The following is a 19645-nucleotide window of genomic DNA, read 5'->3' on the forward strand; positions in this document are numbered from 1 at the left end:
AGCATGAACTTGTCCAAAATGTCTTAGTATGCTGAAGCATTAAGAGTTTCTTTCACTGAAACTAAGGGGCCAAGCCCAACTCATAAAAAACAACTCCATACCATAATACCATACCTCCCTCCACCAAACTTCACACTTGGCACAACGTAGTCAGACAAGTTCCGTTCTCCTGGCAACTGCTAAACCCAGAATCATCCATCGGATTGCCAGACAGAGAAGCGTGATTGGTCACTCCAGAGAGCATATCTCCACTGCTCTAGATTCCAGTAGCGACCTGCTTTACACCACTGCATCCCATACTTTGCATTGTACTTGGCGATGTAAGGCTTGATGGACTTCTCGGCCATGAAAACCCATTCCATGAAGCTCTCTACACACTGCTCTTGAGCTAATCTGAAGGCCACATGAAGTTTGGAGGTCTGTAGCTATTGACTGCAGAAAGCTGTTGACTTCTGCGCAATGCGCACCTCAGCATGCGCTGACCCCGCTCTGTGATTTTATGTGGCCTATCACTTCATGGCTGAGTTGCTGTTGTTCCCATTTGCTTCCACTTTGTTATAACACCACTAACAGTTGGCCGTGGAATATATAGTAGTGAGGAAATTCCACGAATGGACTTATTGCACAGAGGCACCCTATCACGGAACCATGCTTGAATTTACTGAGCTCCTGAGAGACCCATTATTTTATAAATGTTTGTAGAATCATCTGCATGCCTAGGAGCTTGATACACCTTTGGCCATGGAAGTTATTGGAACACCTGAATTTAATGATTTGGAGTGGTTTCCTAATACTTAATTTAACAGTATAGTGTATGTTTAAAATGATGTACCACACAGTGCATTTTCAGGTTTTAACACTGACATTTGTGTGTATTCATTATAAGTGAATCCTACAGCGTAAAACATATGCAAACAGAAAGATTTCACACTGTCACGTTTGCTTTAAGAGATCTCTGATCACTGGACTTGAAAAGAATCAGACACATGCACAGAATCAGACAACGCTCTCATGGTCTTGATATCTCCATGACAATGTGTGTTTTGCAGCCAAGAGCTGCGTGTCCATAACCAACGGGATTAATTCTCTCAAGCACGAGAGCAGCACACACACTCGCGCAAGCAACAGACGGTCTATTCTGGTCTCTGAAACATGTTGGAACGCCACCACGATTTCTGGAGCTGGAATGTCTGTAACGGATTCGTAACACGCAGAAACCATTCCCAAATTTCTCCTCCTCTTCAGACCCTGAGAAAAATCTGCTTTTATCTCTCAATCGAACATAATGACTCAGAGTAATCATCTCTATAAATAGCCCTTCTTCACTGCCCATTTCCTGCAATCAAACCAGACTTTTATCTCTCAAAAGTCCTCAGGCCAATCGAAGAGCTGATAGAATGTTTTTAAAGTTAGGCATTCTAACTCATCATCTCTTAAGTTATATGTAAAACCTTGATGCACAGTAGAAAGAAAGAGTTATTTTATACTTCCCCCCATATGTTTTACTTGCAGACAGACACTTTATCTACTATAACACATCAAAGAATGGGGAAAGACAAAACAGCCTGACTGCAGTCCAAGAAAAATCTTAAATATCAATTTATCAACCACAAAAAAAATATTCCATACGGGAGAAAGACAGATGCATTCACGCTCTTGATGGATGGCTGATCATAGATCAGACTTACTCTAATGATCTATGCAGTCATCTGCAAAGCGCTGCTGTCCGGTATGACATCTGAACTGTGTTTGCCCTGTCTGGAGGATCATGGTCTGTTATGTATGCGCTTCTATTCCCAGACAGCAGCAATGTGATATCATTAACATGTATGATTCACTTTTCTGCCTCTCTCGGATAAAATAACACACTTGCTTTATTACACATGTATAACACACACAATGGGATAATTACACATGTATAACAATCAATTGCTGACAGGTTGGTAAAAGGTTCTCTAAGAGGACTGAATGCATTTAAAGAAGAGAATGTGACAAAGGGACTTATCCTGCATGAATGAACACACTAATACACACACACACACACACACACACACACACACACACACACACACACACACACACACACACACACACACACACACACACACACACACACACACACACACACACACACACACATATATGGAGTGAATGTCCGCCTGTGACCTACTGCCCCAGTGCTACCCACAGATTAGATTTCACTGAGACAGATTTGCTTCAGAGAAACCTGACATTTATATACGGCACACATTTATAACCCCAGAACAAAGAATGTGAATAAACAGACTTCTGCAACTGTCTGATTTTCAGTAAACTGCACATTTAGGGGTACAACAGCTTGCCACTGGTGCAGTGCCATTAAAAGGACACATTTGCACCTAATCTACCTCTATTAATACCGAAGAGTTATGATATGTACCCTTAAGGTATGTACCATTTTAGGGGTAGATGAGGTACAAAGTTGTCCCTTTAGCCCTTAAATGCATGAATGTTTCACCAATCATTATTACATAACCAGGTTCTTTAGTGACCTGGATCTATATCTAAAACAGATTGATCTCTACCTGTCTTGATAATAAAACTCTCCTGATATTAGTGTGACAATTACAGAATAATACAATAAAGCATGTTTTGTTACCTTTTGGATGTTGGAAGGGTTTTCAACAAAATCAACATTTGGATCGCTGACAGCTTCTTCACCAGATCCACCATCAAGTGACAGTGACAGTAATATTTGACTGCGTTCAGATTTTGCTCTGCAGTAAATCACTGAGGCATTTCAAGTTTTGCTGATGATTCTTCCTATTCTTTTGTTTACTGCCTGCGGTAACTATGAGTGAAACGTCACTTCATCATTGTGTATTAGACATTACCACACTGTGGAATAAAGATGAGATGCACTTATTCAGTCATGACAGATTAAATTATAGTTGACACTATAATTACACACTGTTACACACCTTGGGTCGTTAGCGACCCTATACAATTTTTTTTTTTTTTTTTTTTTTACAAAAAATGATTGGGAAAACAGGCATTCTTTTATAATTTTTTTAATTTTGTTCTTGTTATATTGTTTATAATGAATTAACTGATGAATACTAAGAAGGTTGATTTCTAAATTAAAAAATGAATGAAGAGAAGGGCAGTGAATGACGTCCCAGGTCACTAAAGACCCAAGGAAGGAGTTTAAGAGTTAATGGTACTGGCCCAGTGACAAGGTGTTGTAGTCCTAAAGGTAAAATCTTTGTACATTTCTATCTGACAGTGTACTTTGAAAATGCTGAATGTGAAATAGCTATCATGAAACTCTAAATAAGAAAGGGTAAACCCTCATAGGACGACTGCTTAAGTGTTAGTAATTGTTATATAAGTTCATGCAAAATTAATTATTCTATGTCATCTTTCAAACACACGCTTCAAACTCTTTCTCGCCGTCTCCAGCTGGGTCGTGTCCCGGGGTGTGTATTGCTTCAGGGACAGATGTCCTGGGGGGGTCGGGGGGTTATTGTCTAAAGCAGACTCTAAACTGTTATTATCCCCCCAAAAAGCCTCAACCCATGGGGGACTAATTTAGGTCAGGGGTGGGGGTGAGAGAGCCAGAGGTTTCCTCACAACAACAACAGGATAATCGAAACATACACTTACTTAATACAATACACACATCTACACTGAAGAAAATGGAGTAGGATTTACATTTTCACTCATAAATAACAAGTAAATTGCACTAATAATTACAAAGACATGGCAAGTAACACAGTGAATCAAAGATGGAATTTAGAAGTAATACAAACTTACTAAGTTGTGACTTTATACAAACCTTCATTTTGGCGAGGTATTCAAGTAAAGGTTTTTCTGATCTAGCTAATGTCTGGAGACAATTTGTACCTTAAGTACAGCTAAGTAAACCAACCCCCACACACACTCACACACACATATGCACTTACAGACATCTCAGTCAGTTCAGGTTGTGTAGAGGACTTCTGTTTGGTACACGCGCCCACCAGAATATACCAAGCCAAATAAATACTCTCAGTTCACAACTTGCCAAACACACACACACACACACACACACACACACACACACACACACACACACACACACACACACGCACACACACACACACACACACACACACACACACAGTTAAACAGAGAGCGCATTCACACACTTAACTCACACCAGCTCTGAAGCTTTGACAAGAGCTGTTCAAGAGCTGAACTTTCAAAAGCTGACATGACATTACAAGCCGTAAAGACACCTATAATCTGATTCTACACATAACCAACATGTATAAAGATCTCAAATGTACACAAAAGTCACACACCAAAATAATAACAGTAACAACAAAGACTTTCATCTGTTTATGATGCTTACTGAAAGAGTGATCTCTTACCCGTAGGCATTGCAGCTCGATCCAGATTTGATTACATATCCACTTAGTATTCCAGACCAGTGCCACACACACACAAAACACACTCCTTTAATCCTTCAATTCACTTTACATTCTCCCTGAGACACACAGGATTGCTCCGTCTGTGTGAGTGATACTGAGGGTATCTGCACACACACACACACACACACACATTCAGTAAATCCTTGGTTCACACACTCATAGGCTCTGAGCCGCACTGCAACGGTCTTGACGGTCTGCCTGTCATTGAGCAGTTCTAGATTCTCTTCCCAAATCTCCCTCCCTGTGGCTCCTCCCTCTCCCACTGCAACAAATTAGCAGCTCAGACTTCCACAAAATCTCTCTCTCTCTCTCTCTCTCTCTCTCTCTCTCTCTCTCTCTCTCTCTCTCTCTCTCTCTCTCTCTCTCTCTCTCTCTCTCTCTCTCTCTCTCTCTCTCTCTCTCTCTCTCTCTCTCTCTCTCTCTCTCTCTCTCTCTCTCTCTCTCTCTCTCTCTCTCTCTCTCTCTCTATCACTTTCTCTTTTGTGAGCTCCGGGAAATTTCGTTTTACTTTATGTCATGTGCCTTATTTTAAGTATTTGTATTTTGGCACGGCAAAAGTTTGACATCATCATGGCCATTCCAAACATTAATGAGGCTGTATGACACTGTATCATTTTGGATGGGAATTGTAAAATATTCCTTTCATGAAGTCTTTAATTGTTTACTGTGACATGCTCACTGATAACACTGACAGACAAATAACTGCAAAGCATTTTTGGCTCTGATGAAGTCTCTACTTATGGTCAAATTTGAAAGTAAAATGGGGCCTCACTTGTGATAGATGTAGAACACACTACATGCTGTATAGGCAACACTGCGTCATACAAATGGTACTAAACTGTAAAAAATATATATGACCAATACGTTTTACATTGCTTTAAAGGTGCAGTGCCTAGTATTTAAGACGATCTATTGACAGAAATGCAATATAATATACATAACTATGTTTATGTTTGGTGTATGAAGACCTTACATAATGAAGCGTTGTTTTTTTATTACCTTAGAATGAGTCACTTCTATCTCCAGAAAATACGCCGCGGGTCCCCTTACAGTGAAGTTTGTGCTGTCCTGTTTCTACAGTAGCCCTAAACGGACAAACTGTCTACACTCTAGAGAGCATTAGTCACTCTCTGCTGTCTCAGATGACCTCATTTGGTCCTGTGTTTGCCACCAGCTTCTCTATGTGATTCGAAAGCGTGCTTCCGCTCGTTGCCTCTAAAATTTACAAAGTGCTTTAACACATTTTAAAAATTGTGCCAATGCCAAGCTCTGTTCTCATTGTGAATAGTCTCTCTCGTGAGTCACTGTAAAATAAAGTTGCTGCCTCAAATTTTTAAGTAAAATCAACTTGGATGTTTAAGTAATATAAAATCTTGAAAAATTCCCCCCAAAAAGTTTGTTGAATCTTGTATAAATTCTTAAACAAATTTAGAAAATTGTAGCCTGACAAGCCAGACCCACATCAAGATGTTTGGTCTGGAAACTCACCAATGACAGGGCTCAATCCGAGGGGCGGGATAAACGGTTGTCTTTCAAACTCTCTCTGCACGCGATAGGATAGCGCTACACCAACCAGAGCAACGAAGGTGAAACAGAGCTAGCTGACAGATTAAACTTTCTCCGTACCCGGTTGGCAAAACTCAGAACAAATCTTCCCTTCTTGATTTTTGATTTCAATTAAAAAATGATTTCAATGTCCTTTTCTCAGAGAAAAGCTTAACTCCAAGTCTTCCAGAGTAGCGGTCAGAGCTGATTCGAAAGACCGCCGTTCGCCAGTTTCTGTGTTTACTAGAAGCACGCAAACGCAACTCGGCCAACGTCATTATGGCCCCGCCCACCAACTCTATACACGATGTGATTGGCCCGACCAGAGTTTGGCTTTTACAGCTCAGAAGGGTATTGAGAGTTGCTAGACGACACTCGCGGCAGATTAGATTTGCTGCCGCATCTAGATTTCTAGGCTAAGAAAACTGCTTAATAAACATACAATACACTTCACACACAAATATTATGTGAAAAAAAACTCTTCATTATATGCTGAACAATTTTTATCAACAAATGTCATGATTGAATGAATCATATTTAACATTTCTCTTGCTTAGTGCACCAACTTGGATACTTTTTGTTAAAAAAAAGTACACTTAATTGTTTTGAATATGCAATTGTAGTGTATTTCAAATCTTAAAGAACTGTTCTTGCAGATAGTATTAATGAAGTGAAAGGCAACTTAAGTGTACTTAAAGAGAGTACACTTTTATGATGGTTTCATGCACTTTTTTATGATTTGCACTTTCTAATATTGTTGTAGTTTTACTTAAAAATGTACTTACTAAGTGTGTCCGAAAAAAAAAAAAAAAAAAAAAACACTCTAAAGTTCCGCTTATTGCATATAATATAAATTTAAACTATACTGAAATATCTGGAAAACATTACAGTCAGTTTTTTTACTTAAGTATATTCTTTTAAAGAATATAATTTCTGCAATAAAACATTTTTTTTCACAAATGTATTCTGGGATTGTCTTCTCTACAAATACATAAGGCATGCATTAATATGTTATACTCGGCATTAAGCACGGTTTAAAATGTCGTCTACCTAGGCAGCGCAATAGGATTTGGACTACAGCTCAGGTAAGAGAGAAAGAGAGAAAATGATAGCACATGAATTTTTATTGCGTTAGTCAGCTTGTCCACAGCGAGCTGACCCTCTTACGCACACACACATTCTTTGAAACAGTAGTAGGGGGTTCAGGCCCGATCAATAGCTGAGAACAGCCCCACATAAAGATGGCCTCCAACTCCCCCCGTTCTCATAGGAGCTTCAGCTGAAACAAACAATACACCACAGCCACTTCATCAAACACCATCAGCCAGGGAGATTCTCGTCTGTCCTCCAATGAGTCTTATCAAATCATTCATCTCTCACTTATTTTAGTTCATTCATTATATCTTATTATCTAGATAGCTGTATATTTCGTCCCCTACATAAACTTAATACATTTTTAGATTAAAAAACAAACAAAAAAGAGTATGAGTGCAATTACTGCCATCTTTGTTGCAGCAAAGTGACAGCATTTTTTCTCAGCTTAAACGCAGAGAAAAGCAATAATCGCATTTATAGTGTTGTTTAGCAGATAAGGCGTTCACAGGCATTGATTATTTCCCCGGCATTGAAATCAGGTACATATACAGTAGATGTCATGAAACCCGATTCCTGGCCACATGTCAATGTCCATGGACCACTGGTTCTTTGGTGAGTTGTGAGGGTGACTGTCAAGTCCAGCTACCTTTAATTTAAGCAGATAATTGTTTGAATGATGAAATAGCAAGCAGAATCCATGACCAAACAGCCATTTAGAGTTTCCAGACTGAACTCCAAATATTACATTTAATCACCTATATTTCCATATATATTTTGCCAATTTTTTTGACAACTTTATTTATATTTTGCTAAATATATTTTGCATTTTCCTAAAATGTGTTTTAGGATTGGAAATATGCTTCATTGCTCCTTAAAGTTAATTTTGTGACACATTTTGGCCTTTTGACGGTTTAAACTAAAAATAAATTCTTAAGCTGTGCTGTTTACAGCATACATTTAGCAAATATTTTAAATACATTTTAGCCAGATTTTTAAAAATGGGATTAACTAACAAACTGACAACAGTGAAAAGCAAGCAAGCAAATAAGAGATGCAAACAAACTGACAAATGAACACACCAGAAAAAAAGGTGAGAAGGGAGCTTTTGAAGGAGGGTATGAAGCAAACAAACAAGCAAACATCAGCATCACATCATTTTCTGTACTTCTCTCGTGCGTCACATCGATGTCTTTGGTCTGCGGACAGTTAACTAAAGTTTGAGTAATGTTCAGGGTTTCACTGGATAATTAGTATGTGTGAAGTAAACAGATTTGTGGCTTTGAGTTCATTCAGAATTGGCTTGAGTAAAAGAGATTAAGCCAGAAGTAGATAACAGAGGTACATGCTAGTACAAGTGACTCTAACACACCTTAAACACACACACGCGCACACACACACACACACACACACACACACACACACACACACACACACACACACACACACACACACACGTTTGTTTTTGTGACATATGGGGACGTTTCATAGGCGTAATGGTTTTTATACTGTACAAACCGTATTTACAATCCCCCTACACTGCCCCTGTTCCTAAACCTACCCATCACAGGAAACATTCTGCATTTTTACTTTCTAAAAAAAATGAATCCTGTTTGATTTAAAAGCATTTTGAAAAGTGGGGACATGGCCAATTACACCCTCTCCTTGTAATACCTATGTCATACCTATGTCATTACACACACACGCACACGCACACGCACGCACACGCACGCGCACGCACACGCACACGCACACACACACACACACACACACACACACACACACACACACACACACACACACACACACACACACACACACACACACACACACACACACACACACAGAGTAACTAGTTTGACTATCCTCATTCAGCAGGGCTATTCATATCCAGTGACCCAAATTAAAGAGTGACCACCTCTCAGCTCTATCATGCAGCTCATCACACACAAACGCGCACACACACACATACGCGCACACACACACACACACGCACACACACATGCACACACACACACACACACACACACAGCACACACACAACATGGTTGAACCACCTCAGTTTTCACTGGCAGTATTTGTAACCTGGTCAAACGTGTGTGTGTGTGCGTGTGTGTGTGTGTGTGTGTGTGTGTGTGTGTGTGTGTGTGTGTGTGTGTGTGTGTGTGTGTGTGTGTGTGTGTGTGTGTGTGTGTGTGTGTGTGTGTGTGTGTGTGTGTGTGTACTCCATTGTAACAGCTATAAGACCTTGTTGTCAGTTAGAATTGATGGATTAAAGTATCTCTCACACACCCAAATCCAGCCCCATTCACAGTTTCAGAATTTGGAGCTGCAGTCTAATCCCTGATCACTCAAACAAACTGAACAACCCCCCTAGCTAACAGGAAGAGGGTGAGATTTCACACAAACACACATGCTCCCATTCACCCTTATGTGCTTACATGTGTAGTTCACACACGTTTAGTGTTAACTAAGGGCATTGTGTACTCTGTAATATTCACACCAACAGATATTGTATTAAAAGGGATGTTTGTGAAAAAACATACAGTAATAATAAAATAATAAACAGCACAATATTAGGACTGCATTATTTAAAGGATAGTTTGGACATTTGCATAACTCCAAAAAGGTTTGCATATCACATTACCAAAGCTTATGTTACAACAGAGGGGGAGATGACAGCACTGCTGCAGATATTAAATGAGGTGAAAACACAAACACATTTTCTTCAACAGGATTATGCTGTATTCGGTAGGAAAGTTAAAGGGGTGGTGAATTGAGAAATCAACTTTCGCTTGAGCTTTTGATATATAAAAGCTCATGGTAATATAAGAATATATTTTAAGGTTCAGAGCTGAAAATTTCCTTGTTAGAAAAAAACGAGCTTTAAGCTTTAAAAAAAAAAAAGCTTTAATAGACACCAGGCTCAGCAAAGGTCCTGTGCTTTATACTGACGTCAGTGCGTGACGAAACACCGCCTCTACAGAATCTACAGCGCGTCTAATCTAGTAGCCCCGCCCACCGACTCATGCAGTCGGTCAACAACAATAAACATGCCGAGGAAGATTAGGATATTGTGCTATTCCTGGTTGTGGAAGAACACAGTCGCTGCATAAGCTTCCTTCTGATCCTAATATTAGGAATGAGTGGTTGAACTTTATTTTTAATGAAGTTCCAGCTCACATGGGGAAGACATGTTCACTTCGGTTCACTGCGGGATCGTTTTGTAAACAAATCTCCGGTCGATGCTGGATTTGGATCGGACAGGAATGGTGCAACACATGTACGTGAGTAAAACCTGTTTTTATTACATTGTTATAGATCGTTTTGATTATGTGTCTAACAGAGCATATCTTTAGCACACTTGTGGTGGGGGTGGGGGGGGGGGTAGTACTGTCTAAAGCAGACTCTAAACTGTTATTATCCCCCCAAAAAGCCTCAACCCATGGGGGACTAATTTAGGTCAGGGGTGGGGGAGAGATAGCCAGAGGTTTCCTCACTATTCCTCCCTATATTCTGTTCTTGTTCTGCTATTCTCTCTCTCTCTTGATTCGACATCTGAAGGGCAACGCGCCGAACGTGTATGTGTGTGTGTGTGTGTGTGTGTGTGTGTGTGTGTGTGTGTGTGTGCCGTTCGCGCTTATATCGTCTGATCTTGCGGGCTATGTGTAATATAAAAATAATAGTCCAATTAATCACGGGTGGATGAAAAGTAAATAAATCATTGTGTTTGTTTGATAAAGACGTTTACGAGCCCTGTGATCGAGAAAATCTTCTCCAATCCTAGCCGTGGGCGTTTACTTCCAAGTCTCCAGTGCGTCACGCCCATCAAAACCCAGCGTTCAGGAGAGAGCCTCAAAACCAGTGCAGAAAATAGCCTATTACTTATTATTTATGATGTTTTTGAATGTAAAAAACACACAAACATCATTAGTTGACCTCAGACAACAGTATAAAAAATACAAAAAGCCAGTTCATGACACCTTTAAGGAATTACTATAATACAAAATTATGGTGAAACTATACAAAAAGGGTTCATTTGTGAACTATGGTTAATGCTTTAAGCATCATGAATTAACAAAATAACAATACAATCTCATAATATAATTTAAATTAATTTCTCAAAAATACTTTTCACCAAGAAATTGCTAATAAAAAAACAACAACAAAAAACACTAAATGGCAAGTAAAACTTTATATCAGGTGGCCTTACTACTATGTACTAACATTTAAATTAATAATTTGATACAATTTTATGTATTTATTTATTTATCTATTTATTTATTTATTTGTTTGTTTTTATTATTTTTTATTTTATTTTATTTTTTATTCTTGTTTGTTATCTAGGAGTGGGGGGCGTCAGGGTCTGGGACACCATGTAATTATTATGTAAATAATAATAATTTGAAACAATGCATATATAGTGTACATACATGTTTTTGCATTGTACTTATGTTTGTAATATTACCTGCATGTAATCTGTAATAATTACATTTGTAATTATACTGTTGACCCTTCCCTTACACCTGTCCCTAACTTTACCTGTATCCCACCCCAATATCAGCAAGTGTTCTGCAATACAATATAAACACAACATTGTACTTTTTTTTAAATGTGAGTACCTATAGTTAAGGACACCTAATATAAAGTGTGGTAAAGTTCACACATTGAAACATGTGAATAGTATTTTCTTGTTACCTTGCAATAATCTTTGTTTTATTTACAACTTTTTTTCTGCGTACCGTTAAAAAGTTTTGGGATCAATCATTTTTTTTTTTTTTTTCAGCAAGAGCACATTTCATTGATCAAAAGGCATAGTAAAAACTTTTTCTAGGACAAATTTCTCAATATTTAGGTCACTTTTCACAAACTCAATGATCACAACAGCAGTCTATTTGGGCTAAACTGCAAATAATTTATCATTGCTTTGGCTCAAAATACATGCAGTGAAGACATCTTTCAAATGACATTAATTATTTTCTCATTCAGATACAAACATCACCAAAACTCTATGTACCTATACAGGCCAATTTGCACATTTACATGCTCTTTTCGCTTTTGCGTCACAATACAAAAATGAACAAGATAAATATTTTTAACAGTAGCTAAATAATGTAAATGTGACTATTCTTACAATGCAATTTACAATGCAAAAGACAGGTCGGGAAAGTTTGACGGACCAATGCTGCATTGCCACCAAATTTTAAGCCTTGGTAAATTACACAGTCAAGCGCAAGAAGACGCAAAAGCATTACTCGCATCCAAAGTTCATGCCCAGAAAGCTGTGTCTCAGACAGCGCACAAAAATTGAACTTTTCTCGTCTTCTTGTGCTTGTCTGGCATTGTTCTTATATGCCTATCTCGGTACGTATCCAAGTAAACATTAGCCCTATTCTGACTGGATTCGTTTTATAAGAGCAGAAGTGATGTAATTCTACTACAGGACATCTGTAATATTAATGGATAACTCACACAGGATAAGAAATCTCTGTAAAACTAGCAGAAGAACTCAATTTACACAACGCTGTCACCTCCGCTGTCACATTGATTTCATCATGTGTGTGTTAAGTTGCTTTCTGATATCACAATATATATATATACTCATTCTGTTTACGCCCAATTCTGACTCTGACCAATTCTGTGTGACGCCCAATTCTGACTCTTTTGCTGTTGTAGCCCATCCCAGAGTCCTGCACAGGTCAATTTTTGGAGACCCGCCCCCGCCCGTACCCTCAAGGTTTAGCACCAGATCCGACCAGTGACCCGTAAAAATATCAAAATTAAATCCGCACCTGCCCAGACCAGTTAATATTTGGCCCGTTACCTGACCCGTGCCCCCGATAAATCATACTAAAATAATTTCAATTAAAATGCTTTATTATTTTTTTTTTATCTTGCACCGCTCTCAACATCAACAGGTTTTGCCTTTAAAGACTCGTCAACAATTTTTTATACCCCACTCACCAACTTTACTTTTACTTCATCCATTGCTACTCCTGCATCGCTCGCTCCTTCTGGGTGACGAGAGGCATCAACAAACGTTTCAATGTCGCAGTGGTGGTGACGTGATGGGTCAAATGGCATATCGTTGTTGCGTGTATCTGTAATGGTAATTTGGACATAGAAATTTTAATACAGTATGTTCGGAGGGGAAGAAGGAGGCGGGATCCGGCGAACATTTAAAAGACTTTAACCAAACAAAACGAAAGTAACGTGGGCAGCCCCTCATGGACAACTGCCACACGCACACACATAATAAAAGGTAAACACAACTCAACGTCAAATCCAGGTCTGGTGACCTCTTGCCCTTATATGCCTCCGAGCTGCCTCAAAGGCTTTGAGACCGGTGTGGCTTGCTCTCTCGCTCGTCCACCTTGCGAGCGAGAGAGCATATTTTTCATCCACGCTACTACCCGCTACTGCCGCATACCGGATGTTTTTCCCTTTTCACACCTTTCTTTGTAAACCCTAGAAATGGTTGTGCGTGAAAATCCCAGTAACTGAGCAGATTGTGAAATACTCAGACCGGCCCGTCTGGCACCAACAACCATGCCACGCTCAAAATTGCTTAAATCATCTTTCTTTCCATTCTGACATTCAGTTTGGAGTTCAGGAGATTGTCCTGACCAGGACCACACCCCTCAATGCATTGACGCAACTGCCATGCGATTGGTTGATTAGATAATTGCATTAATAAGAAATTGAACAGGTGTATAATAATCCTTTAGGTGAGTGTTAATAATATATATATACACTGTATTTCCTCAAATAAAAGCCTGTAGTTGATTAATAATAATAATAATATGTTTTATTTATATAGCGCCTTTCCAGAGCTCAAGGACACTTTACAATAAACAAACAACAATAAAGCTAATTGACAAACAGAGTAGACAGAACAACAGTAGGCAATTGAGAGTGCAAGTACAATAATTGAAAAATCGGAGTGAAAAAAAAAAAAAAAAACTTAATTAAAAAATTAAGATTAAACGCCGTGCCTCTGATAGTGGCCAAGGGTGTGGTCAGCACGAAGAAATAAAGGCCAGTCTCAAATAAAGGCCGGGGGAAAAGGTGTGGATAATCTCCTAAATGCCTTTCATTTAATGTGCATTCAAGTTCATTGTAATTTTCAGTAGGATTGTGTCGTGATGGCCGATGACCGTCATCATGATGGAGCGAACCAATCATCCTGATGCCACGCGCCTCGATGCGAGTCTTGCGAGCGCGACACACACTAATCCTGGTCTCTTCTATAGTAAACCTTAAAACTTTGCAGGGATTGCTCTGTAAATTAAATTGAGAATATAACGGATGCATGTGCCATTTTAAATAGGCTAATGTAGTCTATGATGATGATGAGATGCGACATCTGTGAAAATACTGTGTCAGGAAGGCTAGAAATATCGATCTTCACAATGCGTGCATCTCAATCTGCTCCTTTAGTAGTCAGGGCACTGATGAGGGAGTCAGTCCATTGACTTATCCTGATCAGTGCCCTGACTACTGAACTAGGGAGCTGATTCACGCACCCAAGACGCACCCAAGCCTCGAAGCTCAGCGGCGTGCAGCGCCACGTCTCAGAATCTCACACCAGACACGCACATTATATACGCGTAGCTTCAACGTTTAAATCGACTTCTGACAGAAGAGCTGCGCGATGAGTGTATCTTTGAGCACATGGTGAATTCAGTATGTAAATTGACAATCTAAAGGAAATATAATAGCCTATACATTTTATATAAGACCTTGAAATGGCGCTCTGTGGCGCGGCAGGATTTAACAGGCACCGAATGCCGCCGCCGGTGTGCGTACCACTCATTGAAAATAATGTGTTCGAATTTTAAAAACATGGCGTGGTGCTGAGCTTTGCGTCCGATATGCGACCCTCTTCTCTGCATTTAACTTAAAATACAAAATAAACTATATTGTTGAACTATTGTAAAGTGGTCATATGAACTAGGCTACACGCCTCAAATGCAAAATCAAAATGTTATATCTCCATGATGGATTGAGAAAAGTGCGTGCAAACTATTGGAATCATTAGCGGGGCGGCAGTGGCTCATGTAGGTTGTCTACAAACCAGAAGGTTGGTGGTTCAATGCCCGGTTCCACTTGACCAAGTGTCGAAGTGTCCATGAGCAAGACACCTAACCCCAGCTGCTCCCGACGAGCTGGATGGCGCCTTAAATGGCTGACATCGCCGTCGGTGTATGAATGGGTGAATGTGAGGCAAAAATGTAAAGTGCTTTGGATAAAAGCGCTATATAAATGCAGTCAATTAAAGTAGAAAATAATATGTATGTAAAGAGATATATTAAAATAAAAAGTTCTTAAAGCCTACACAGCTATTCTTAAGGAAGCTTTTTTTTCCTCACGTGCAACAATAAAGCACCGAGTCATCCGTTGGGTTAGAGGCTCACGTGCAACCGCAACCTATATAGAAATTAAGCGCAGAATAAACATTTTACATTTTTCAAACTGACTCAATTGTGGTTACCGATTAGGCTACCGTAATTCTGACCCAAATTTAAACCAATTAATTTTCAAACAGATGAAATTAGAAATACAGGCCTGCCCCTAATAAAAGCCTGCTTCAAATAAAAGCCGGTTCCCATCGGCAGTTCAGGTAAACAAAGACCCCAGTCTCTATTTGAGGAATTACGGTACATATAAATTAGGTCAGGCTAAACGATATATTAAATAAATAAATACAATTCTGATTGGATTCTGTTGGTGATAGGCTCCTACCTAAAGCTAAAATAAGTTTTGTGCCTCTGATAAGTGCTTTCAACCTTCTTTTTGATCTGAATGGTAAGCAGAAAACACTTGAGGTTTGTCATAGACTCGCCTACAACGCAACTGAAAGCTTTTTCAAGCACCTATATACTTGAAAAACCATGGAAAACTACTTTTAAACAGGAAAATATTATTTTTGTACATGCTTACAGGTCTATTCTCACTGGATTAGCATGATCTGAGGTAATTTTTACTGACCTTTTTACAGAAGGTCACTGTAATCTACTGATGTGGTCCATAATGATTACTGAGATGGCACATTTGGATGGGACTAAAATGACTGAGAAGCTCCGGTAATAATTACTTTACCCAACCTCCCCATACCACAAGGCTCATTACTAGAACTGTTGCTTTTCACCCTGTACATGCAACCCCAGGGAGATATCATTTGGAAGCATGTCAATAGTTTTCATTGTTATACTGACGATATTCTCCGAGACGAAACTTACCAATTCACAAGATTAAAGGAATGCATAGCTGATATAATGATGGAGGAATTTCCTGCAACTTAATTCAGATAAAACAAGAATTTTTAATTATTCGACATAAAAGCTCCACAAGTAGTAACCTAAAATACTGTCTAACACTTGATGACTGCTCTGTCAAGCCCTCGTCGTCAGTGAGGAACCTGCGTGTGCTCTTTGATACCAATCTTTTATTTGAAAGCCATGTTTTCTAGCATCTGTAAAACCGCAATCTTTCATTGTAAGAATATATCTAAATTTCGACATATGCCCTCAATGCAAAATGCTGAACAGTTAGTTCATGCGTCCATGACCTCAAGGCTAGATTATTGTAATGCTCTACTGGGTAATGCCCTGCACACTTAATTAACAAACTCCAGCTAGTCCAAAACACAGCAGCTCAAGTTCTTACTAGAACCATGAAGTATTGAAGTATAGCACTGGCTCTCTCTTGGACATTTTTAAAAATGCTTGCCTATAGACTAATATGCATGCCATCAGATTCTCCTAGATTCACAAGCATAATAACGCCAACAGCACTCCTAACGTATGCACACTAACTTGAATGGGTTAAATGCAGAGGACAATTTTTGATTATCGGTTTTTATACTTGGCCTTCACATTTCACTTATCAAAGTAAAACACAAACAATGCAGATGGGGGGAGGGGCGGGGGAGGGGGGGATTTGCCAGGAAGACAGCTGTTGTTATGACTGAGGGGTGAGGTCCACACATCGTTAATAAATGAATTGGTCCCTCACTTTCGCATCGTCACACTCCACCAGATGCAAATCTAAAGCAAATTTTCTCAGATACATCCTTGTAATAGACAACATTTCATCAGCTGACTGTGTATGCATCCGTCTTTCTGTTTGTCTTTGCATGACTGTGCTCAAGTGTGTGTGTTTGTGTGAATGTCAGATGTTTTTTTGATGATGAATAAAAGCCAACGTCCATGACCCCAATCCCTAAAACATGTCAACAGCTCCCACCACACACACACCTTCACACACACGTAGAAAAATGAACACATGCATTTTCAAAAATCAGCAACACAAGTGCACACATACACTGATTCTGCAGCATGTAGAATCATATACAGTACATTGCTAAATTGACTGAACTGTGCTAGTTTAATTTCAGCTGTGACAGACATTTCAAATCAAATCAATTTATTTTGGTAGCCATGTAATAAGATGGATATTGTGTGTGTGTGTGTGTGTGTGTGTGTGTGTGTGTGTGTGTGTGTGTGTGTGTGTGTGTGTGTGTGTGTGTGTGTGTGTGTGTGTGTGTGTTTGTGTTGGAGGAAGTGCTGTTTGGCCTCAGATGATCATGCTGGGTGAACAGTCAACAGGAGGTGGAAATGGTCTTCCTCTGACTAATATGGACAAAATGTGTGTGTGCTGAAGACGAATGAAAAATTGTTGCACTTTATTTTACAGTATGTGCACTTTAAATGTACTTGTGATGTACTTACCCACTAAAATCGTGAAAAATGTAACTACAAGGGTTAAGGTTAGGTTTAGGGTTAGTTACCTAAGTTATTACCCAGTTGATGTACATAGTATGTAGTGGCAAAATAAAGTGTTACTGAAAAATCTAAAAAACATCACAGAGCTAAGAATATAACAATAATTTGACACTGACTTTGTGTACATCAGCAGATCAACCAGGCAGCCCATTCACACACTTATTTAATGATGTCAGCACATTTCCAGTACTTTAAGTAAATAAGTAGAAACGGTATTTTATTTTAGTCCTGTTCCCCATATGTACTTATTATAGTAATTGTAACAACTGGGTTATGACTATGTACTAACCCTGAGCCTAACCTTATCCCACATAGTTACCATATATATTACCCAGTACATTCTTATGTAAGTACACTGTAAGTACACAGCCGTAAATGCTAACATAACAATGCTGCGTTTGAAATATTTTTCATATTGATACAATTAGACTGGTTTTGTGAAACTCCAGAGAACGCAACCACACAAACTCAGAAGACAGTTATTTCATGACAAAACATTTATTAAATTCGATATGATATCAATTAAGATATCTTATCGAATTTATCTTATTTCGACAAGATATCTTATTTTTAGAAAATGTATAATAAATGTAATAAAAAGTTATATTTATCCATTTTAAAAATAATCATCACTAAATGTATCATATGTTGTGTCCAGTTGGATCCTGTATAAATTGCTTTATGAAATAAGCTTTCTAAATGACATCTTAAAGCTCTTTAATACTATAATTCATCTGCCAACACAAATAAAAACACATGAATACTCATACAGCTACACATATCAGTACAACATGGCCAAAGCAAGAACCTGATAACATGCAAAGTTAAGGAATCTCTCTAAGTGTCCTACATCGATCTGCACAAGCACCATTACAATACAAAAACAGTATTTGGTTGGAGTCGCTAAACATTTAGTCTAAATAAATGTCGTTATCATTGCGAGTGAATAAATAGCAGCCATAAACTCACCTTTTAAACAGCTTTGCCACTGTCCCCTGCCCTTTGGGCTGATTCACACAGTTTTCTTGAGAGTAAAATCCTTTGTAAGTTTAATTCCATGTCCATAGGCTCAAGCAGTCTTGCTTGCTGTCAAACACACACACACACAAATTGAGTCTGAGTCTCAAAGTCAGGCTGTGCGTCCACACCTCTATGAGATCAGAGAGAGAGAGAGGGGGGAGAGAGAGAGAGAGAGAGAGAGAGAGAGAGAGAGAGAGAGAGAGAGAGAGAGAGAGAGAGAGGGAGAGCATTTATCTGATGATCTTTCTCCTGATGCACCATCATATCACAAGACACACACACAGTCAATCACATTTAGTGGATGCAGTAACTGGATCATGGTTAATGCTGCGGGCAACGCAAATTGTAAAACATTACTGGAACACAAGAAAGAGTTTGAGAGAAAGAAAGTTGGAGAGAAACGGAGGGGTTAAGAAAGCGAGAAAAGAGCCAAGGGCGAGCTGTCCTCTTCTCTACACACACATGCACACAACTGGGTCACTTTAAAGAGGCTACAAATACAGAAATAGATCTAAAAACAGTCTGAGATAGACATAGAGATGGGATTTCTGCTCGGCACTCAGTCAGGTGCTTTGAAAACACACACACGCTTAGGATGTAAATGTAGGAACCAGGCACTTGGTTGACCTTAAGTCAACAGAAGAGAAGAAAAAACGTTACCTCATACATAACAAGAGGAAATAAGCGAAATTGTATGAAGCACAAAACTTTATCATGGTGTAAAACATGGGCATTGTTTCGATAACC

At 39.0% G+C, this 19645-nt stretch overlaps 1 protein-coding gene across 3 annotated transcripts in view; it reads right to left on the reverse strand.

The window, feature by feature from the left end:
- The window catches only part of LOC137078935 (pleckstrin homology domain-containing family G member 1), a 68138-nt gene extending 49116 nt beyond the window's left edge, over positions 1–19022 (reverse strand). Inside the window, exons 1-2 of one of the 3 annotated variants that reach the window (XM_067446785.1) lie at positions 18848–19022; positions 13056–13192 (exon numbers count right to left, since the gene is read on the reverse strand). Coding sequence is in view for 1 of the 3 variants with exons in the window: in XM_067446783.1 (XP_067302884.1) it covers positions 4395–4404 (10 nt within the window). In the remaining 2 variants the exon portion in view is untranslated. Of the gene's footprint in view, positions 1–4394; positions 4603–13055; positions 13193–18847 lie in introns of those variants that run through there. The other 2 variants (XM_067446784.1, XM_067446783.1) reach the window with 2 other exon arrangements.
- Between the last annotated feature and the right edge of the window lie 623 nt (positions 19023–19645).

This window comes from Pseudorasbora parva, chromosome 6 (assembly GCF_024679245.1).
Source record: "Pseudorasbora parva isolate DD20220531a chromosome 6, ASM2467924v1, whole genome shotgun sequence".
NCBI classification, from domain to species: domain Eukaryota; kingdom Metazoa; phylum Chordata; class Actinopteri; order Cypriniformes; family Gobionidae; genus Pseudorasbora; species Pseudorasbora parva.